Source organism: Rousettus aegyptiacus, unplaced genomic scaffold (assembly GCF_014176215.1).
Source record: "Rousettus aegyptiacus isolate mRouAeg1 unplaced genomic scaffold, mRouAeg1.p scaffold_m13_p_3, whole genome shotgun sequence".
Classification (NCBI taxonomy): Eukaryota; Metazoa; Chordata; class Mammalia; order Chiroptera; family Pteropodidae; genus Rousettus; species Rousettus aegyptiacus.
The window spans coordinates 107,700,447-107,719,255 of NW_023416306.1; the positions used below are offsets into that span (position 1 = coordinate 107,700,447).

At 46.4% G+C, this 18,809-nt stretch overlaps 2 protein-coding genes across 3 annotated transcripts; one reads left to right on the forward strand and one right to left on the reverse strand.

Moving 5' to 3' along the window:
* Positions 1-12,259: 12,259 nt before the first annotated feature.
* On the forward strand, positions 12,260-15,927 carry PIP4P1 (phosphatidylinositol-4,5-bisphosphate 4-phosphatase 1). Of its 2 annotated transcripts, none has more exons than XM_016165609.2 (7): positions 12,260-12,717; positions 13,036-13,226; positions 13,556-13,662; positions 14,052-14,157; positions 14,361-14,413; positions 14,517-14,607; positions 15,083-15,927. In XM_016165609.2, exons 1-7 carry the CDS (start codon positions 12,555-12,557, stop codon positions 15,224-15,226), a joined length of 855 nt encoding a protein of 284 aa, XP_016021095.1. In that variant the 5' UTR covers positions 12,260-12,554; the 3' UTR covers positions 15,227-15,927. The 2 variants fall into 2 exon arrangements, with proteins under 2 accessions (XP_016021095.1, XP_016021096.1); XM_016165610.2 differs by having other exon boundaries at positions 12,265-12,696.
* Positions 15,928-16,010: 83 nt separating this feature from the next.
* On the reverse strand, positions 16,011-18,711 carry APEX1 (apurinic/apyrimidinic endodeoxyribonuclease 1). The gene is made up of 5 exons (XM_016165608.2): positions 18,609-18,711; positions 18,186-18,305; positions 17,786-17,979; positions 16,945-17,137; positions 16,011-16,808 (listed from the first exon to the last, which is right to left on the reverse strand). Exons 2-5 carry the CDS (start codon positions 18,241-18,243, stop codon positions 16,291-16,293), a joined length of 963 nt encoding a protein of 320 aa, XP_016021094.1. The 5' UTR covers positions 18,244-18,305; positions 18,609-18,711; the 3' UTR covers positions 16,011-16,290.
* Positions 18,712-18,809: the final 98 nt, after the last annotated feature.

Below are 18,809 nucleotides of genomic sequence, written 5' to 3' on the forward strand. Positions count from 1 at the left end.
CCTCCTAGGTCCCCTTTCTGAAGGAAATATGCAAACCGATTTAGCTACCAGAGCACAACTTACTTTTCTAGTCTCTGCTGTTAACAAGGCCCAAAGGACTCACTCTTTACATCATCTAAATGCCCAAACTTTGAGGCTAATGTTTAAAATTACCAGGGAACAAGCCCGCCAAATAGTCAAGCAATGCTCTGCTTGTGTCACACATTTCCCCATTACTCGTTTAGGAGTTAATCCTAGAGGCCTCGTCCCTAATGAGCTTTGGCAAATGGACGTGACTCACGTCCCAGAGTCTGGAAACCTTAAATACCTTCCTGTCACTATTGACACCTACAGTGGGTTCATTTTTGCTACCTTACAAACTGGGGAGGCCAACAAACATGTCATTGCACATGTCATTGCCTGTCTTGCTGCTATGGGAAAACCTAATGTGATCAAGACAGACAATGGAGCCGGGCATATTGGAAAAAACTTCCAGACATTTTGTCTGACATTACAAATAAAGCATATAACAGACATTCCTTACAATCCCCAAGGACAAGAGATTGTTGAAAGAGCTCACCAAATGCTCAAAAACACCTTTGAAAAAGTAAAGAAGGGGGAGTTGTACCCTATTAAGGGATCCCCCAGAAACGTTTTTGTTCATGCATTGTTCATTTTAAACTTTTTAAATCTGGATGTAAAAGGAAGGTCAGCTGCAGACCGCTTTTGGCACCCCTCCACACAAGATCATTATGCTTCAGTCTTATGGAGGGACCCGCTGACTAACCAATGGTCGGGCCCAGACCCAGTACTTATCTGGGGCAGAGGATCAGTGTGCTTATTTGACAGCAAAACAAGAGCAGCCCGATGGCTGCCTGAGAGGCTTGTAAAACAGGTTGACACTAACCTAACTACCAGGGAAAAAACAAAACCCTGAGGTATCCCCCTGTGTTTCCTTTACAATAACAGAAAATGATGCTGAAAATCTGGATAACAACAACCCTGACTGTGATCACGGTAACCGCTACTAACTCATATGCTCCCTTCAATCTAACTTGGTTAGTAATAGCATTCTCAGACGGCAGTATTATTAATAGCACTTCGAAAATTGCGCCTGAGGAAACATGGTTCCCAGACATTGGGTTCAACTTGCTAAAGGTCATAGATCCTGGGGCTGGCAGAGGACCCCCGGCTATGGGAAGGGTACCATTTTATGTCTGTCCTGATACGCAAGGAGACAGAAAAAGAGCTAAAACTTGCGGAGACGCGGAGGCATACTACTGCGCTTCCTGGGGGTGTGAGACTCAGGGGTCTTGGAAAACTACTGACAGAGACGCCCTTATTGAAATAATCAGAGATCCTGGACTACAGAACAACTGTAAGCCGTCTCCCTATAGACCTATGCTAGACCCTAGCCAACACCCTTTAAATCGACCTAAGCAGCTGTGTAATCAACAACTAATCAGGTTCAAGGACAAAGGCAGAAGTCATAATTGGCTTACTGGGAAAAATTTCGGAATCAGGCAATACCTGAGTGGGACAGACTGTGGAGGAATAATACAGCTCAGGCTACAAGTCAGCCCCGCCCCATCTGTCCCAATAGGACCTAACGTGGTGCTTCCACCTCTTGTAAAAAGACCTGACCCCACTACCGCTCTTGCTGCTGACACCCTAAAACCTACAAATCCTGTCACTCCTGTTATCCCTAACAGGGCACCCAAGATTAAAACCACCAGAGATTCTATGACTGCCCTTATTCAACATACTTTTCTTACTTTAAATCATTCTAACCCCAATCTTACAAAATCCTGTTGGTTGTGTTATGATGTTAGCCCACCATTCTATGAAGGCATAGCAGTCCTCGGCGATTTTAATACCACCGCTGACCATCGTCAGTGCCGATGGACTCAACAGGGGACTGCTAGATTAACGCTTCAGTCTGTCTCTGGACATGGGCTGTGTCTTGGGACAGTCCCACACAGACATCGACACCTATGTAACCAGACCGCAACAGTGACTCGTGATAAGTATATTGTTCCCCCTATAAATTCATGGTGGGCTTGTAGTAATGGACTAACACCTTGCATTTATAGTAATCTCCTCAAAAACAATCAGGCTATTTTTGTGTTCTAGTACAGTTGATTCCCCGTTTAACCTATTATACAGGAGAACAGTTTTCACAAACTTGGGACCCAAAAAGCGACTTTAGCCTATTAAGAACTAAAAGGGAACCTATCACTGCCGTGACACCTGCGGTACTCCTAGGCCTCAGGACCACTGGTGCTGGGGTGGGTAAAATCTCTCTCATTCTCTCCAACAAATATTATTCAGAGCTCCGATTATCTATAGATGAAGACATCGAACACCTAGAATCTGCTATCTCCCATCTACAGAACTCCTTATCATCTTTGGCGGAAGTAGTCCTCCAAAATCGAAGAGGGTTAGATCTATTACTCCTTCAACAGGGAGGCCTCTGTGCCGCTCTAAAAGAAGAATGTTGTTTCTATATAGACCACTCCGGCGTGGTCAAAGATTCTATGGCCAAAGTCAGAGAGGGTTTAGAAAAAAGGCGTAAACAGAGAGAACAAGAACAGAGCTGGTTCCAGAATTGGTTCTCTACTTCCCCTTGGCTAACAACTCTGTTACCCTCCATATTAGGTCCCTTCATAGGCTTGTTACTCCTGTCCTTTGGACCTTGGGCATTCAGGAAGCTAACTGACTTTGTAAAACAACAGGTCGATGCCTTGCAGGCTAAATCTATACAGGCCCATTACCATTGGCTAGAACTCGCGGATCAAGGATATTCAGACTAGTAAATAACTCAAGAGGCTCCTCATAAAACAGCGGTCCCAACATCTTGCAGACAGCATAGCTGCTGCTAGGTGTCCCCACGATGGCAGAGGCTGGTAGTCAATGACGGGTAAGACTTTCCCAGGCTGAGACCAACCTAAGACAGGGCATGATTGAAAAACTTTCATGTACCAATGACGGGCAAGGTTCAGACCTAGAGGAGGGTGCCTAAGACAGGCGTAGTCTTTCTGCCTCAGGGCTGTGGAGGTCCTGATCTTTGAAAAAAGAAAAAAGGGGGACCTGTTGGGAGCCAGGCTGCCCAAAGTCAGAGGAAGCCCCTCACCTGAATATAGGAACGACTTAGACCTGTAAAGATAAATGTTCTTCCTGACATTGCCAGGGGGACTAAGTTTCCAGGAACTGGAGACTATAGTATAATCCTTTCAAAACAGCTAGCGCTTTGCTCACCTTACCAAGATAGATAAGAAGTTAAGACGTCTTGTGATTAGGTAACTCCCGCCTAAAGCTACATGTTCCCTCCCTTAAACCTGCCCCTATATATGTAACCCCCCTACTTACAATAAATGAGACTTGATCAGAAAGCCTGTCTTGTCTCCATTCTTTGCGCCTCTTGTTCCCCTTCTCCTTCAGTCCTAGGACCTCCGTTGGCTGTCCCGCGGGCCGGGACAGCTAATATTATTATTCATCCTTTTTTCTTTTTTATTTCTCTAGACCTACCTAACCATGGATTGGATCAGAAGAAAAACTAGAGCTTATAAATAGCAATTCTAATTCTGCACTGATTATAGCCCATTACTGCCTTATTACCCTTCTATCTTATCATCTTCTTCTAACTTCTAATTGACTCCCATCCAGGCACATACTGAGTAACACCTATCCCCCACACTCAAGGTGGAGGAAACTGAAGGAAAGGTGCGACAGGTTTTAAGTCATTCAGCATTGCCTTATGCAGCAGGGAAGTATCTCCAGATAGCGACTCCCAACTTTAACACTTACAGAAACAGGCTCAGGCTCTCAAGATAACTTAGGGGAGAAAACTATTTTGTTCATCTTCTCTCGACTGAGATCTCTCATTCTGTCAAGATCACAAGATAGATGTTCTTGTCTATAAACACCTACCCTTCCCCACCACCAAGAATCTTTGACCCTCCATTTTCTCTAATTCCTGAAATTAAAATATGATTTTATTTTAGTTCTTTTTCCTGTTAAAAGGATCACTTTTATGTCTCCTCTCTAAGAGTTAGATCCCTATCTTGTCTCACTCAGTGGCAGGAACAGAGCGGACATAAAAAGACTAACTTAACACCCGTAATTCCAAAGACCTTTATTTCCAGTTTACAATTGAAAGGCGAAGAACTGGGTACAGGAAGGGCATGGAACAAAAGGGAGCAAAGGTTTACTGTAATAAGTAGAAATTAATCCTTTAAAACTAGACCAAACCCTACCCTATTCCATCCAATCCCCATACTACCCCTCATCTAAGCCACCCAGTCATGGCAGACCTAGCAAACCAGTAGATTTCAATAGCCTGATTTTCCTCGCTCTAAGTGAGAAGACTCCACCCAATAAATAAGAAACCTAGTACCAGCAGTAATATTGAAATGATTTACCTATATAGTACAGGTACCAACCAATCAAAAACACAAGCCATAAGCAACTGATCTCAGTTTCACTGGAGTGCCCCAAATGACTATCCACCCTACTTGGGACTGCAGCTGACAATAATGCTTAATATACAAATTTCCTCAAGATGGGACTTAATTAATTGATTGATTGCCATTTATCAAGCAACTTCTACATCTCAGGCATTGAGCATAAAAAGACTCTTATCTAAATACTGTGCATTCTACCACCTCCGTGCTTCTGCCCTTTTTAATCTGCCTAGCAGATGATATGAGTGTAATAGCATTAAACCATAGTCGGAAGACCTGGACTTTTAGTCCCATTTCAATCTCTCACTTAGCTTAAGTATGAGCTTACAGAGCCTCATACTATAAAATAAAGATAGTCTTGTCTTCTTGGTCCATCTCATAGTGGCTTTTGAAATAAATGAATATAGATATAAAAATGTTTTATTAATTGTGAGAAAATTACAAATATTAGCATTACTTTTTGTATTTTTCTGCCAATTGACCTCAAGACAGAGCTCAACTTCAAGTTATTCACATACAACAATGTAATAATCCTTCTTTATATTTTGAAAGTTTTCACTGTCTGCTCTGGCTAGAAGGGATTTCTTCTTTCCCTGAACTTACATGATACTGTTTAATTCATTTGTTATGAAGCATGTGTTGAATCATGAATTTCTAGTAGTTTTTTTTCATGTAATAAAACATTACTAGTGCTGACATTTTATACTATAAATTTTTACATTATTATGTCTCCCTACCCAGGATGTAAGTTTCTTAAGGAGTGTCTTTCACAAAGAATAGATATTTAACAAATATTTGTAGAAGTAGTGATTACTGAAATGCTACCATTTACAGTAGGTTAAAAAACATGGCCACAATATTTTGCAGCTCCTCCCACCAAGATTTAAAATCCAGTTCTCTACACCTTGAATCCGTGTAGGCCTTGTGACTTGCTATGACTCTAGAATGTGGTAGGAAAGATGGTCTAAAGATGCCTTTCAGCTTTTCTTTTCACTCTCTTGGACCATCATTCTAAGTACCACCATGCTATAAAGAAGTCCAGCCAATGCTGCACATACAACTACCAGACATGTGAGTGAGATCATCTTGTTACACTGAGTTTTTCCCAGTTACCTCTGATTGCACTCTCATGAATGAACTGAGGGGAGACCAGTAAAAGAAACACTCAGCCAACTCACAGAATCAGGAGGAAAAAATACATCAATTTGTGTGGCTGTTGTTCATTATGCAGAAATAGATGACTGAAGATCAGAAGACATATTCCTCTCCTCCATGCTGATAGGTTTTTTTTTTTTTTCTCCCTACTTCTTTTATGGCCCTTTTCACAAATAACCTTGATTTCTGGACATGTATCTTCTGACCACTGTCAGATTATAGTGTCCCTGAGGGTGAGATAGAATTTATTGGTCTTAACTCTCTCCTAAATTACTGTGTCCAGAACTATAGGTAGTGGGCGATGAGTCCATTTGCAGAATAAGCGATGGCTCCTTCCAAAGGAGTCTTGGAACATAAGTTCCAAAGGAATTTATTAAATTACATAAACAAATATATTATTCATTATAAGACAGTTTTATCATGAGAGCACTTTAGAGAGCCATTGTGCTTCCCTTAACCCTGTCCCACACTTGGACTGGCAGAGGTTAGCTTGGCATTAAAAGAGATCTTTAACAGGACATAGTCAGGGATTATTCCACCACATCTTTCCTTCAGTGCCTCACATAGCTGTCAGAAAGAACATTCATTCTATTGGTTAACATTTACTTCTCCATTTACTTCTCTAGCCACACATCCCTATATTTCACCTATGAGAGCCCAAACTACTAAAAAAGTAAGCCACTCTACTCACCTGTCTCTAGAGGACCCTTCATACTGTATTCAATTCTCCATCTCTTCTACATTTTTATACAGATAAAACTAGATTTAAATGAACATCGATATGGCTTTTATAAGTGTGGGGACAGTCACAAAAGGACAGGTTTTGGAATGTATGTGTAACCAGGTGCGAATAATGAACCTACTCTACCCCAGAGTGGACACTTGAGCATCTGTATGCCAGATACAACAAAAAAGAGCAGAAAGAACAGCAGACTGGCCTGTCTCCCTGTAGAGATACAACCCCTTTCTCATTTTGTATCTAGAAGTTCCTTAGTTCTTTAAATGTCTGTGGAACCTAATTAGTGGAAGGACCCTTGCTTCTGTGGAGAAGCTGACCTGGGAAAGGTGTGTCTAAACATGGAACTCAGGTGAAGTCTCTAGCCCCTATAGTAGCCCTGATGGCTGGAATAGCAGCAGTATCTTTATTATTAAATATTTGGGGTGGGTCACACTTTCCTCAATATTAGGTTCAGTGGAGAGGCTCCTAGGTAAAGTGGTCCTGGTCCTTAAAAGTTGTTTTTTCAATTCTTTGTTGCCTTTGAGATGTAAGACAATCTAAGACCCACAATTTGGGGTATGACATGGGGGGAAACCCAGGTGTAGTTCAGATTCCCATAAAGGCCACATGAAGTTGGGAGAAAAAGGTGGTGAGACATTAACCCCAAGGTTTGGGTTCAGTTTTTACTGATAGACTTTCAGTGTTCTGCTTTGGTTTCTGGTAAGGGTAAGAGAGGACCCTAGTCTGAGGAGTTCTTTAGAAAAACCCAGCATTATTCTCAGTCAAGGAGCCCCTGCATTTAACAGACCTGAACTATAATATTCTCATTCATAGCAATCAGATATTTCCCCAAAGCTGGAACCATCTCCGTTTGAGCTCCCGGTGCTCTCTTCTATGGCAATGGGGCCCTTCCCATACTCTACTGGCTTAACTAAAAGAAATTACTTCAGTAACACTATAAAATGATGATTCTCTAAACTGAGTCCTTTTTTACTCTATCGCCCACCATTAATCCCAGAATAATAGCCTACCCATTCTACGCTTAGAGAAATTCTCCTAAATTATTCTTTCCATAACAAAGATTTGTTCACCTCGACCGATCGTCCCTGCTCTACCCTGAAACACCCAACAAAGTTGAAATAACGAAGAAAAAAGTTCCTTTCTACTGGGGGATGGAGGGACCTACACATTTCATTTCTGTCTGGGTACCTATTTAGCAGAGCACCTTAATTGATTTGAAAAGTAGTCTTGGCTGCTGTACGATATGAGTATGGATGAATATGGATAAACAGGAGAGTGGGTAGGTGGATTGGCTATATGTTTAAATGCCTGAGCTACTTAATAAGATCTTTTCCAATACTTGTCAGAGCAACCTCCGTTGCAGTCTCATGGCTGGGGATAAAGTCCAGTCTTTAGAAAGTCTAAAGACCATTTTATCTGCCAAACAAGGCGAGATAAAAATATCCTTGGACTTGATTAACTCAATCAAAAGCCATTTATTGTGCTTATTGTTAGGTGGGGCCAGGCAGATGCCTGCCTGGAGGCTTCCCTGTTTGACATCGGAATACAGACAAGGGCCCACCCTAAAGCCCTGGCGCCACCTTCCTAATCCAGATGCTCAACTGACATTCTCCATTCTATACCCTACCCCCATATAACGCCATAAAAACTACACCCTCCCGCCCCAGGGCGCGACTCCTCTGGCCCCTCCTCTAGGGATCAGTGAACCTCTCCCCGGAGCTCTCTCCCAATAAAGGCTTGCTTTTAAAAATTCTCTCGGTGTGTTTACCTTACATTTGGTGCGGAAACCCAGGAGGAGATTGTGTCCCTAAGCCTCTCGGCCTTGAGTTGCCTCTCCTCCCTCTTTTTCCGGGAACTTCGCCGCCCACCTCCTACTGTCGGATAGGGTAAGTTCCCTTTCGGTCTCCCCACCCTCTCCAAGCCTGGCCCACTGGGACCCCCGTCTGTAATCGCGGCCGTATCATGGTCACCCCCCACCCCCACCCCCACCCCCGGTCATATTTGACCCCTGACCTGGTAAATTACAAGAGACATCTCTAACTTTCCACAGTCCTTTACGCCATTGGGTTAAATCAAGAGTTTCGGGGGATGCCTGATCTCTGGTTTCACCTGTCCAGGTGGCTGAGACCATGGGAACTTCTAATTAGAAACTGGACCCCAAAACTCCACTTCGGTGTCTCTTAACAAAGTTTAGCCATTTAGGCCTCAACCAAGATTTAAAACGTAAAAGACTGATCTTTTACTCTACCATCACCTGGCCTATTTATCCGTTAGACAATCGATCTAAGTGAAGTGGCCTGCCGAAGGCGCTTTTAACTTCCAAACTCTGACGAACTAGACACTTACTGTCATAGGATGGGAAAGTGGGCTGAAATCCCGGAGGTGCTTGCCTTTTGGGCTCTCCACTCCCGTCCCTCCCTCTGCTCTCAATGCTCCACTGCTCAGGTCCTCTTAGCCCTGGAGGCCGGCCCTAAGCCTTCCACCTCACCGACCCCTGACACAGAAGGCGAAGCTGCAACTGACTCATCTGCCTCTCCTCTTAACGATCCTCCAGAAATCCTTTCTCCCCCTCCACTCCGGCCTACCCTGCCGCCTCCCTACCCTAGTCCCTCAGCTGCTCCTCTGCCACCTGTCTCGCCCGACTCCACCACTCACCTGATAGACCCTTCTCTTCCTCCTCCACCTCTACCTGCTCCATCCCCAATCTCAGTCCATAACTGCTCTCTCTCTGCCCCTGCCCCTGGCTCTGATCTCTTCTTTCCTCTTCAGAGGTCGCAGGGGCTGAAGGTGTCATCCGAATCCACATTCCTTTCTCTTTACAGGATCTCTAATAGAAAAGCAGTTAGGGTCTTTTTCTTCTAACTCCACTAATTCAAAGAATTTCGCTATCACTCAGGCCTATAAGCTAACCTGGCACGATGTTTTTGTCATCCAGGCCTCTACCCTCACGCCTGAAGGGAGAGATCGCATCCTCACCGCTGCCAGGGCCTGTGCTGACCAGACTCACCTCACAGACGCCACCATGCCCATTGGACCTCAGGCCGTCCTGGGAGCTGACACAGGATGGGAATACCAAGCTGGGCAAGATGGCCGCCGGTGATGTGACTTAATGCTTCAGTGCATCCTCAATGGCATGCAAACTGTCTCCAACAAGGTAGTTAACTTTGATAAACTTTGGGAGGTAAACCAGCGGGCCGACGAAAACCCAGCTCTCTTTCTTAATCGCCTCACCAAGGCCCTTACTCAATATACCCGTCTAAGTCCAACTTCCCTAGCGGGCGCAGTGGTACTAGCCACCCACTTTATTACCCAATCGGCCCCAGATATCAGGAAAAAATTAAAGAAGTCTGAGGATGGCCTTCGAACCCCTATATAGGATTTGGTGAAAATGGACTTTACAATTTTGAATGCCGGAGAGGAGATGGCTGAAACTCGCCGCCAGGCCCATCTCGACCAGCAGGTGGCACTCCAGACCCAGGCCTTAGTAGCTGCCTTGAGGCTGGCAGGCCCCAGGGACCAAAGAGCTGGGGTCAATTCAAAATCAACCCCCTCTGGGGCATGCTTTAAATGCGACCATGAAGGCCGCTGGGCCCGTCAGTGCCCTAACCCACGGGCTCCCATAAAGCCCTGCCCGGTCTGCAGGCAGACGGGCCACTGGAAATCTGATTGCCCAATGACCGGATCATCGTCGGCGCCTCCACGCGGGGGATCATCCAGTCAGGCAACACTGTCACTGGAACTTCTCGGGTTAGCGCATGACTGACGAGGCCCAGACTTGGGGACCCCTCCCACTCTCGCCGAGCCCAGGGTAATGCTCCTGGTAGCGGGTAAGTCCATCTCCTTCCTGATGGACACAGGGGCTCCCTTCTCTGTTTTGCCATCTCACTCGGGTCCTACAGTCCCCTCACCTATCTCGGTTATGGGGATTGACAGCACAGCCTCATGCCCACCTAAAACCCTTCCTCTCTCATGTTCCCTAGATGGCTTTCCCTTCTCACATTCCTTCTTAGTCATTTCCACAAGCCCAGCTCCCCTCTTAGGTAGAGATCTCCTACAGAAGTTAGGTGCCTCTGGGAGGTTTCTTCTGGTGTAATGGGACTCTCTCAAAAAACCTATCATACCCCGACTCATCTGATCTTTGTCTTCCTGTAACTATAGTACCCCAGCTCACCCTGTATAGTCAGGCAGAATTTTGCATTCTCTGCACCCCTCCTCCCAGCATCGGCCGTCCTCCCCGAGCCGTATTCCTCCCTCTAGTAGTCAGAGTTTCCCTAGCATCTTCCCTAGCCATCACTAGCCTGGGAGGGGGTGCACTAGCCCATTCTATCACTGCCACTAGAGACTCGGCAGAAAAGCTTCAACTTGCAGTTGATGCCTCAGCCCAATCCCTAGCTTCACTCCAACGCCAAATCACCTTCGTAGCTCACGTAGCCTTACAAAATCGCAGAGCCCTAGACCTTCTGACAGCGGATAAAGGGGGATACCTGTCTCTTAGAGAAGAATGTTGCTACTATATCAATGAATTGGGCTTAGTTGAAACTAATGTACATACCCTTTCTAAGCTCAGTGAGGACCCCTGCCAGTCTCACCGAGAAGACGAGGCACTCCCCTCTTGGTGGAGATCCACTTTCATTACCTTAATTGCACCAATTTTAGGGTCTATCCTTATCCTCTGTATACTATTAATAATAGCCCCATGTGTATGTACTCCAATTCATTCAGGAACACATCCACAGTCTCCCAGATCACAGTCAACCAGCTACTTTTACATCCATATGCTCGCCTCCCCACTGAAGTCCCGGCATCAGAACTCCAACCTCTTTGCCCCTGGTCAGCAGGAAGTAGCCAGATTTGACTCGGGCACCCTTATACCAGCGGGTCGGGATATTAGTCTAAACGTCTAAAGACCATTTTATCTGCCAAACAAGGCGAGATAAAAATATCCTTGGACTTGATTAACTCAATCAAAAGCCATTTATTGTGCTTATGGTTAGGTGGGGCCAGGCAGATGCCTGTCTGGAGGCTTCTCAGTTTGACTTTGGAATATAGATAAGGGCCCACCTTAAAGCCCTGGCGCCACCACCCTAATCCGGATGCTCTACTGACATTCCCCATTCTATACCCTACCCCTACATAATCCTATGAAAACTACACCCTCCCACCCCAGGGCGCGACTTCTCTGGCCCCTCTCCTCTCTGGACCAGTGAACCTCACCCGGGAGCTTTCCCAATAAAGCCTTGCTTTTAAAACTCTCGGGTGTCACGCATTTACCTTACACTTATGTGTTTGGGGGTTTCGGGTCATAAAATTGAGTAAAACGCTGAGATCTTAAAAAGTAATTTCACAATCTAATCAGAGATGGGGGTAGGGTGGAGACAGTAGGGCTGCTTCCTGAAGAAGCCAGTCTCGCATCCTGTTCCAGAAGAGACTCCAGGAAGAAAGAGTAGGGTGATAATCTTAATATTTTAATCCATTTCCTCTTAGTGCCGCTTTTCCCTGACTTCTTACATGTATTTCTTTGAGTGTCTAGGTGTTGTCTACCGTTCCTCCTCCCACTGCTCAGAACCGCCCAAGCTCATGCACTCTCAAGGCCGGCTCCTTGAGCCACGCCCCCGAGTTCTGGCGCTAAATTCGGGCCAATAAAGTTGCACCCCAAGGATCACAGGATGAGGGAAAGGAAGCTTCCAGCCAATGGGAGGCCAACTTTAACCGCAAAAGGGGGAGAAAAACCTTTTAGTGGTCTTTGGACCAATAAGGAGCAATGATTATGCGCCCGCTCTAGACGCACACCAGAGGATGCCCGGCTTCTTGCAACACGTGACCAGGTAGCCTGGCAGCCCGGCCCCACCGCCTGGTCTGTAGGTAGCGCGATGGGCTACGCTTCCAATGGTTTGCGGAACCTCCCGTCACGTGCAGTTTTTGCAAGTGCAGCGGCCTTCCGGAAGGTCATGTGACAGTTGACGTTATTGTGACGCTCCCCAATGGAAACGAAGAGCTGCCTTCACAGGACAGGAATTGGTTTCTCTGCTCGAATAATACCCCCGCGGGGGCAGGGATATCCTATCACGTGCTGCGGGATGGACCGGGGCGGGGCAGGCCACTGGTTGCGGGGCGAGCTGGGCGCGAGGCGCGCAGGCGCCTTGGGGACCCGGTAGCGGCGGTGGCAGTGGCTGCGGCGACGAGAGCCTTGGCCGAAACCGAAGGCGGTGGTGGCGGCCATGGCGGCCGATGGAGAGCGATCCCCGCTGCTCTCCGAGCCCATCGACGGTGGCGCTGGCGGCAATGGATTAGTGGGACCAGGCGGGAGTGGAGCTGGGCCTGGGGGAGGCCTGACCCCCTCCGCACCACCGTACGGAGCCGGTAAACATGCCCCGCCCCAGGGTAAGCCGGGGCGGGTCCGAGGTGTTCCCTGGGGGTACTCTGAGTGGTGGGAGGGGCGGGGCCGCGGGCGGAGGCGGGGCCCAAGCTCCAGGTGCAGAGCTTCTGCATCTGTGACAGAGTGAGGCTTCCTGCTCTCCGCAATTGTGCCCGGAGCTTGGGGACCGAAGGGGGTTCTGAGGAAACTGATCGAAGCACGGGTTATGAGAAGCCCGCCGAGTTTGGTCGGAGGGTTGAGGACCAGAAAGAGTTCTATGACCCCGTGGAGCATCAGTGGGGGTGTCTGCTAGTAATGACAGACCTTTTTACCTTCCTCTTCAGCATTTCCCCCATTCCCTGAGGGACACCCAGCCGTGTTGCCTGGGGAGGACCCACCCCCCTACTCACCCTTGACCAGCCCGGACAGTGGGAATGCTCCCATGATCACCTGCCGAGTCTGCCAGTCTCTCATCAACGTGGAAGGCAAGATGCATCAGCATGTAGTCAAATGTGGCGTCTGCAATGAAGCCACTGTGAGTTATACATATCAATGAAACGGGCCCTGTTTCCTGGATCCTCTTTCTGATTCCTTGATTCTAGACCTTGACCGTCAGCCAAGCACTCTTTTTGAAACACAGGTTTCAGTTCCAGGAGTCTCTCACAGCCATTTCCCCAGAAACGAATGTTTACCATTCCTTACCTTCGTACCTAGTTTTCATTTTCCAGTCACATGCTGTATGCCTTTCTTTCATTACTGTTTCCTGACTAAGACCTTATCTATCTGATCTCTGAAGATGTTTTGGAGGAAATGAAAGGGATTGCGAATAGACATTTGCTTACCAATATCCTCATTATTCTCTAGCCAATCAAGAATGCACCGCCAGGGAAAAAATATGTTCGATGCCCTTGTAACTGTCTCCTTATCTGCAAAGTAACTTCCCAGCGGATTGCCTGCCCTCGACCCTACTGGTAAGAGGCATAGGTGGGAAAGGCATCAGTGGGGAAATTGGAAAGCCAAAAAAAGATGAATATTTCAGTGAATGTCAAGGTGAGAGAGCCAGTGCTTACTTAGAAGGAGACAAAGCTAAGAACTGTTGTGCCTCTAGAATGTTACAGCCATCTTTCTCATCTGTCAATAAAAAGATTAGAATGGACTGATGTCCTTTAGAATGGAGAGTTTTTGGACACTTAATTATCCTGAGATAAAAGGGAAATTAGAGACCTATAGTTAAAGCAGAGTATCTTAAATGTATAGGGAAGTAGAGGAATGTAGGCAGGGAGTGGGGGGTATGAAGGAGGGATAGAGTAGGGATCTTTAGGATTAAAAACTTTTTACACTTAGTCTTTTCCTTGTACAGCAAAAGAATCATCAACCTGGGGCCTGTGCACCCAGGACCTCTGAGTCCAGAACAACAACCTGTAGGTGTCAGGGTCATCTGTGGACATTGCAAGAATACTTTTCTGGTGAGGAGGGGTATTGGGAAGCCCTGGCAAAAAAAAAAAAAAAAAAAAAGGAATTGTGAATATATTTCCAGTTTATGATAATGAATCCTGAACAGGTCTGTTCTATGAGGACCTGTTTCCCATCCTCCCCTGCCCCAGGACTCTCATTGAAGATGACTTTGCTTATACTATTAATTGGTTTTTCCCTTTTTCTTTCTCCGTAGTGGACAGAGTTCACAGACCGAACCTTGGCCCGTTGCCCTCACTGCAGGAAAGTGTAAGTGATTAGAGAATGGCATCATTGAGCTGGTAATCAGGTAATGTGTAGAGTGAAAATTACAGGGCCATTGCAAGCATCCATTTCTGTTTGCTCCCCACAGGTCATCTATTGGGCGCAGATATCCACGAAAGAGGTGTATCTGCTGCTTCTTGCTTGGCTTACTTTTGGCAGTCACTGCCACTGGCCTTGCCGTGAGTAACCATGATCCAGCCCCTTTCATTCTCTAGTCTCATCTCTGTAGACTAAGATTTGGGAATGGGTACCCTAAAAAAAGTGAAAGAAATCAAGGGATTTTGTGTTTGAATGTATAGATGAAGTTAAAGGTAATTGATAAATAGTCTTCATTATTCTATAGGAGTTAAAAACAGCCATCTTCTTTATGCAGAGGGTGGGACAGTGGAGAATGGCTTAAATTAGGAGTTGCTCTTAGAAAACCTAGTGCAATTGTGAGACATTAAGAAAAACTGACAGATGTTCGGGATCGTATGAATATTTTCCTGCGAAAGGGCGAAGGGAGCTGAACTGGGCCTTTAAGTAGGTCCCTGAAGATGGCTACATATGGATAGGCAATAGGGACTGAAGTTTGGATTTCTTATTACTGTTACTAGGGATCATAGAAAGTGATGAGAGATCAAGAGTAACCGCATCTTTCTTTTTCTTCATCAGTTTGGGACATGGAAGCATGCACAGCAATATGGAGGCATCTATGCAGCCTGGGCATTTGTGATCCTGTTGGCTGTGCTGTGTTTGGGGCGGGCCCTCTATTGGGCCTGTATGAAGGTCAGCCACCCTGTCCAGAACTTCTCCTGAGCCCCATGATCACCCACAGACTGTGCCTGTCCCCTTCCTGGTAGGGACAGTGACACTACAAAGGGAACCATAATCAAAGGCTCCCTGGGCTTCTATAAGGGAAGCCAAGCAGCTGCCTTCCTTTTCCTTGGCAAGAGGTAGGAAGGGACCAGGCCCTCACCTAGGTTTGGAGGGGTAGAAAAGGTCACTGCTGGCCTGGCCACCTGCTTTCCTCCAAGAGTTGCTATGTTTAGGGTGAAGTAGGTGAAATGTTGCCCCTAAACCTGGGTCATAAAAGATGGTTCTAGCCAAGTCCTTCCTATGTGCTCCGTGAGAGCCATTCCTGTCCCTTACACATTCCAGGGCAGGGTGGGGGTGGGTAGCCCTGGGGGTTTCCCTCCCTCTTGTGTACCATTAGGACCTTGCTGCTGCTATTGCACTTCACTAGGGGCTGGCTCTGGCCTCAGTACCCTCGGTCTCCTCCCCCCATTCCATGTCCTATGGGGGTGGGGTCAGCCGCTGCTCTGTACAGAACCACAGGAACTGATATGTATATAACTATTTAATATGGGGAATGTCCCCCTAGTCCTGTGTTTCTCTTAATTCCTCCTTCCACCCTTACCCCCCAGTGTATTTAACTGGGCTAGGTAGGGTTGCTCTGTCGTGGGGAAGGTTAGGGATTCATCCTGTGCTTGTAAATAAATAAGGTCGTGAATCTACTACCCTTTTCCAGTTGTTAATCTGTATGTACAAAAAGAGGGGAACGTGTAGCCCCACAGAAGGGTAGAATACAAAAACAGCAGGGTTGAAATTATGGCTTTTTATTTTCACGTGGACAATTCAAAGGAAGTCATCAGTAGCTTCTGTTGAATGTAAAAAACAAACACACACAAACCAATACCTTGGGCTTAAAGGAAACCTGTCACTAGGTGCCTGGTTGAAGGATTCATATTTTTAGAAGGGAAATGCAGTGCAGAATTTTTTAGAGCAGTTTTTAAAGAAGTTTGGCGGGGGGCGGGGGCAAGTAATTTTAAAGCTAGTTTTGGAGGCTTACTTCTTAGGCTCAAAGTGATTTGGGAGAGGTATCACAGTGCTAGGTATAGGGTGATGGGACAGTGGTCACTGCCCAGGGCCTTGGAACGGATCTTGCTGTCACACAATGCAGGTAACAGAGAGTGAGACACCAAAAAGTAATCAAGGCGCCAACCAACGTTTTTGGATCGAGCATTCATCATGTAGGTCCAAAAGGTGTAGGCATAGGCTGTGTTGGGGTAGAGGTGCCGGAAACTGTCAGCCAGTGGCACAGCCTGCAGCAGTTCCCCGAAGCCTTGACGTTCTTGTGGAGTGAAGCCAGCATTCTTTTTGTTTCCCTTGGGGTTTCGAAGGTCAATTTCTTCATGAGCCACATTGAGATCCCCACACAGCACAAGAGGCTTGCGGGAAGCCAAGCCCTTCAGAAACTTGCGAAAGGCTTCATCCCAGCGCTGCCGATACTCAAGGCGTACCAGACCTCGGCCTGCATTAGGTACATAGGCTGTTACCAGCACAAACGCATCAAATTCAGCTACAATCACTCGGCCTTCCTGGTCATGTTCCTCTTCACCTACAAAAATGGTAAAACAGTAACAGCTTTAAGTATAAGAAAAAGTAGAGAAAGAAAGAATCAGGAACTGAGGCAAGGGTAAGGGTATAAGCAATTGGTTTTGAAGACCTCAGGCATAAGGAATCAAGGGTCTCACCAATGCCATAGGAGACTTTGAGTGGGCACTGGCGGGAGAGTAGGCCCACACCACTGTACCCTTCCTTGTCTGAAGGAGCTGACCAGTACTGATGGGATAGACCAGGCAGATCTTGAAGTTCTGCTGGTAGTTTATTCTCTGAACATTTGGTCTCTTGCAAGCACAGGATATCTGGGGCTTCTTCCTTTACCCACTGTGAGTGAAATAAAAGGTATAAAAAGTAGTATCAATTCAGCAGACATTGAAGCATCTGTGCCAAGTACTAGATAAATACAGGTGAAACAGTCCCTGCACATACTGTGTGTACAGTCTAGCAACATGGTATTTAAACAGTTATAAGCGGTAACTAATGAAAGGCAATAAGACTTACGTGCAACACTGAGATTTTTCTTTTTTTTTTTCCTATAGACAATGGATAGCTAAGACTTTTTGAGCATTAGATATTTCTAAAACTTTACTAAATGTACTGAGGTGACATTGGTTAATAGGATTATATGTTTCTATAATACATCATCTTTATACTGCATTGTGTAAACATAGTTATTTAAATAGAGAATAAGTTGGAGATAAAATGGAATAAGTCCAGTAACAAGGTTTTTTCAACTTGCTGGGAAGGAGATGAGGACATTAAACACTTAACACGATGGCAAAGGAATTGAAGGAATAGTTACGGGGGAAATAGTTGATCTGATTTGGTGAAGCCCCTCCTTGTACATCTCCCACTAGAAAAATACAATGGAAAAAGCCCCACATGCTAGAGACTAAAATGTGAAAAGGTGACTGAACCTCAAGATCATTCAATACTAAAGAATGTCTCTTCCCTTCCTTGAATTCCACTCACATCTAAACCTTTCTTCTTAATCCAGGCTCGAAGTCCATCCACATTCCAGGAGCAGATCTTGAGTGTGGCTGATTTGCCACTGGGTGAAGTTTTCTGATCTGGGGGGTCCTCATACAGGGCTGGACCCTCTCCTGCTGCCTCTTTTTCGTTTTTCTTTGCTCCTACTCCCACTTTACTCTTCTTGACCTCTGGCTCTATAAAATAAGTAATACACAATGATAAAAGTTGACGGTGTCCAACTTTCATCCGGAGTTAACTGAGAGCCTACAGTTGCCGCTACTTCTTCACAAACTGCAAAAGTGCAGTGCGTTTGTCCGTACTTTTCGTCTATCCATGAAATTAGAAGCGCCCCCCTCCCCCATCGCAGCCTCTAGGGAAAGGCGCTCATTTATTTTCTTACCAGTCTTGGGCTCTTCCCCGTCTTCTGCCACCGCTCCCTTTTTCCCACGCTTCGGCATCACTATAACGAACGCCCTCCTGCACCACGTCGCCCAGCGAAGCAGTATTTTTACCGCGATGCCTACAGACGCAAATAAGCGGTGAAACCAGCTAATGTTGTGCAAAAGACTCCTCCCTCGCGCGGCCAGCTATTATCTCTGAATCCTTTCCCCGCCTCCGAGCGCCATAGGCCCTTCAGCCCCTCACCCACAACACGAAATCATTTCACAGTGCCGTGTACCCTCCTCGCGAGATCTCTCCTCAGGCCAATCGAGGGCCTTAACTAAAGGTCTCGGCTAAAGCTAGCCGATCGGATGTCCAGAGAGGCCCCCTCTGATACAGGGTTGCATTTGACCCACTGAGTCCCAGCCTGCCTCCTCCTTACCCGAGCACAAAGAACAGACCACGCTGTGCCCCCACGTGGGTAACTGGCGTGGTCACGTGACCTGAGATAGTCACCACATGGCGGAGGGATGCCGGTGATTAGTCTGTCTGGCACCACGTGACGGAGAATTGGCCGTCCCTCCCTTCTCCAATGCCTCTAGGGGACTAAAGGCCCCATCTCTCCATTCTCGGACTGTTTATT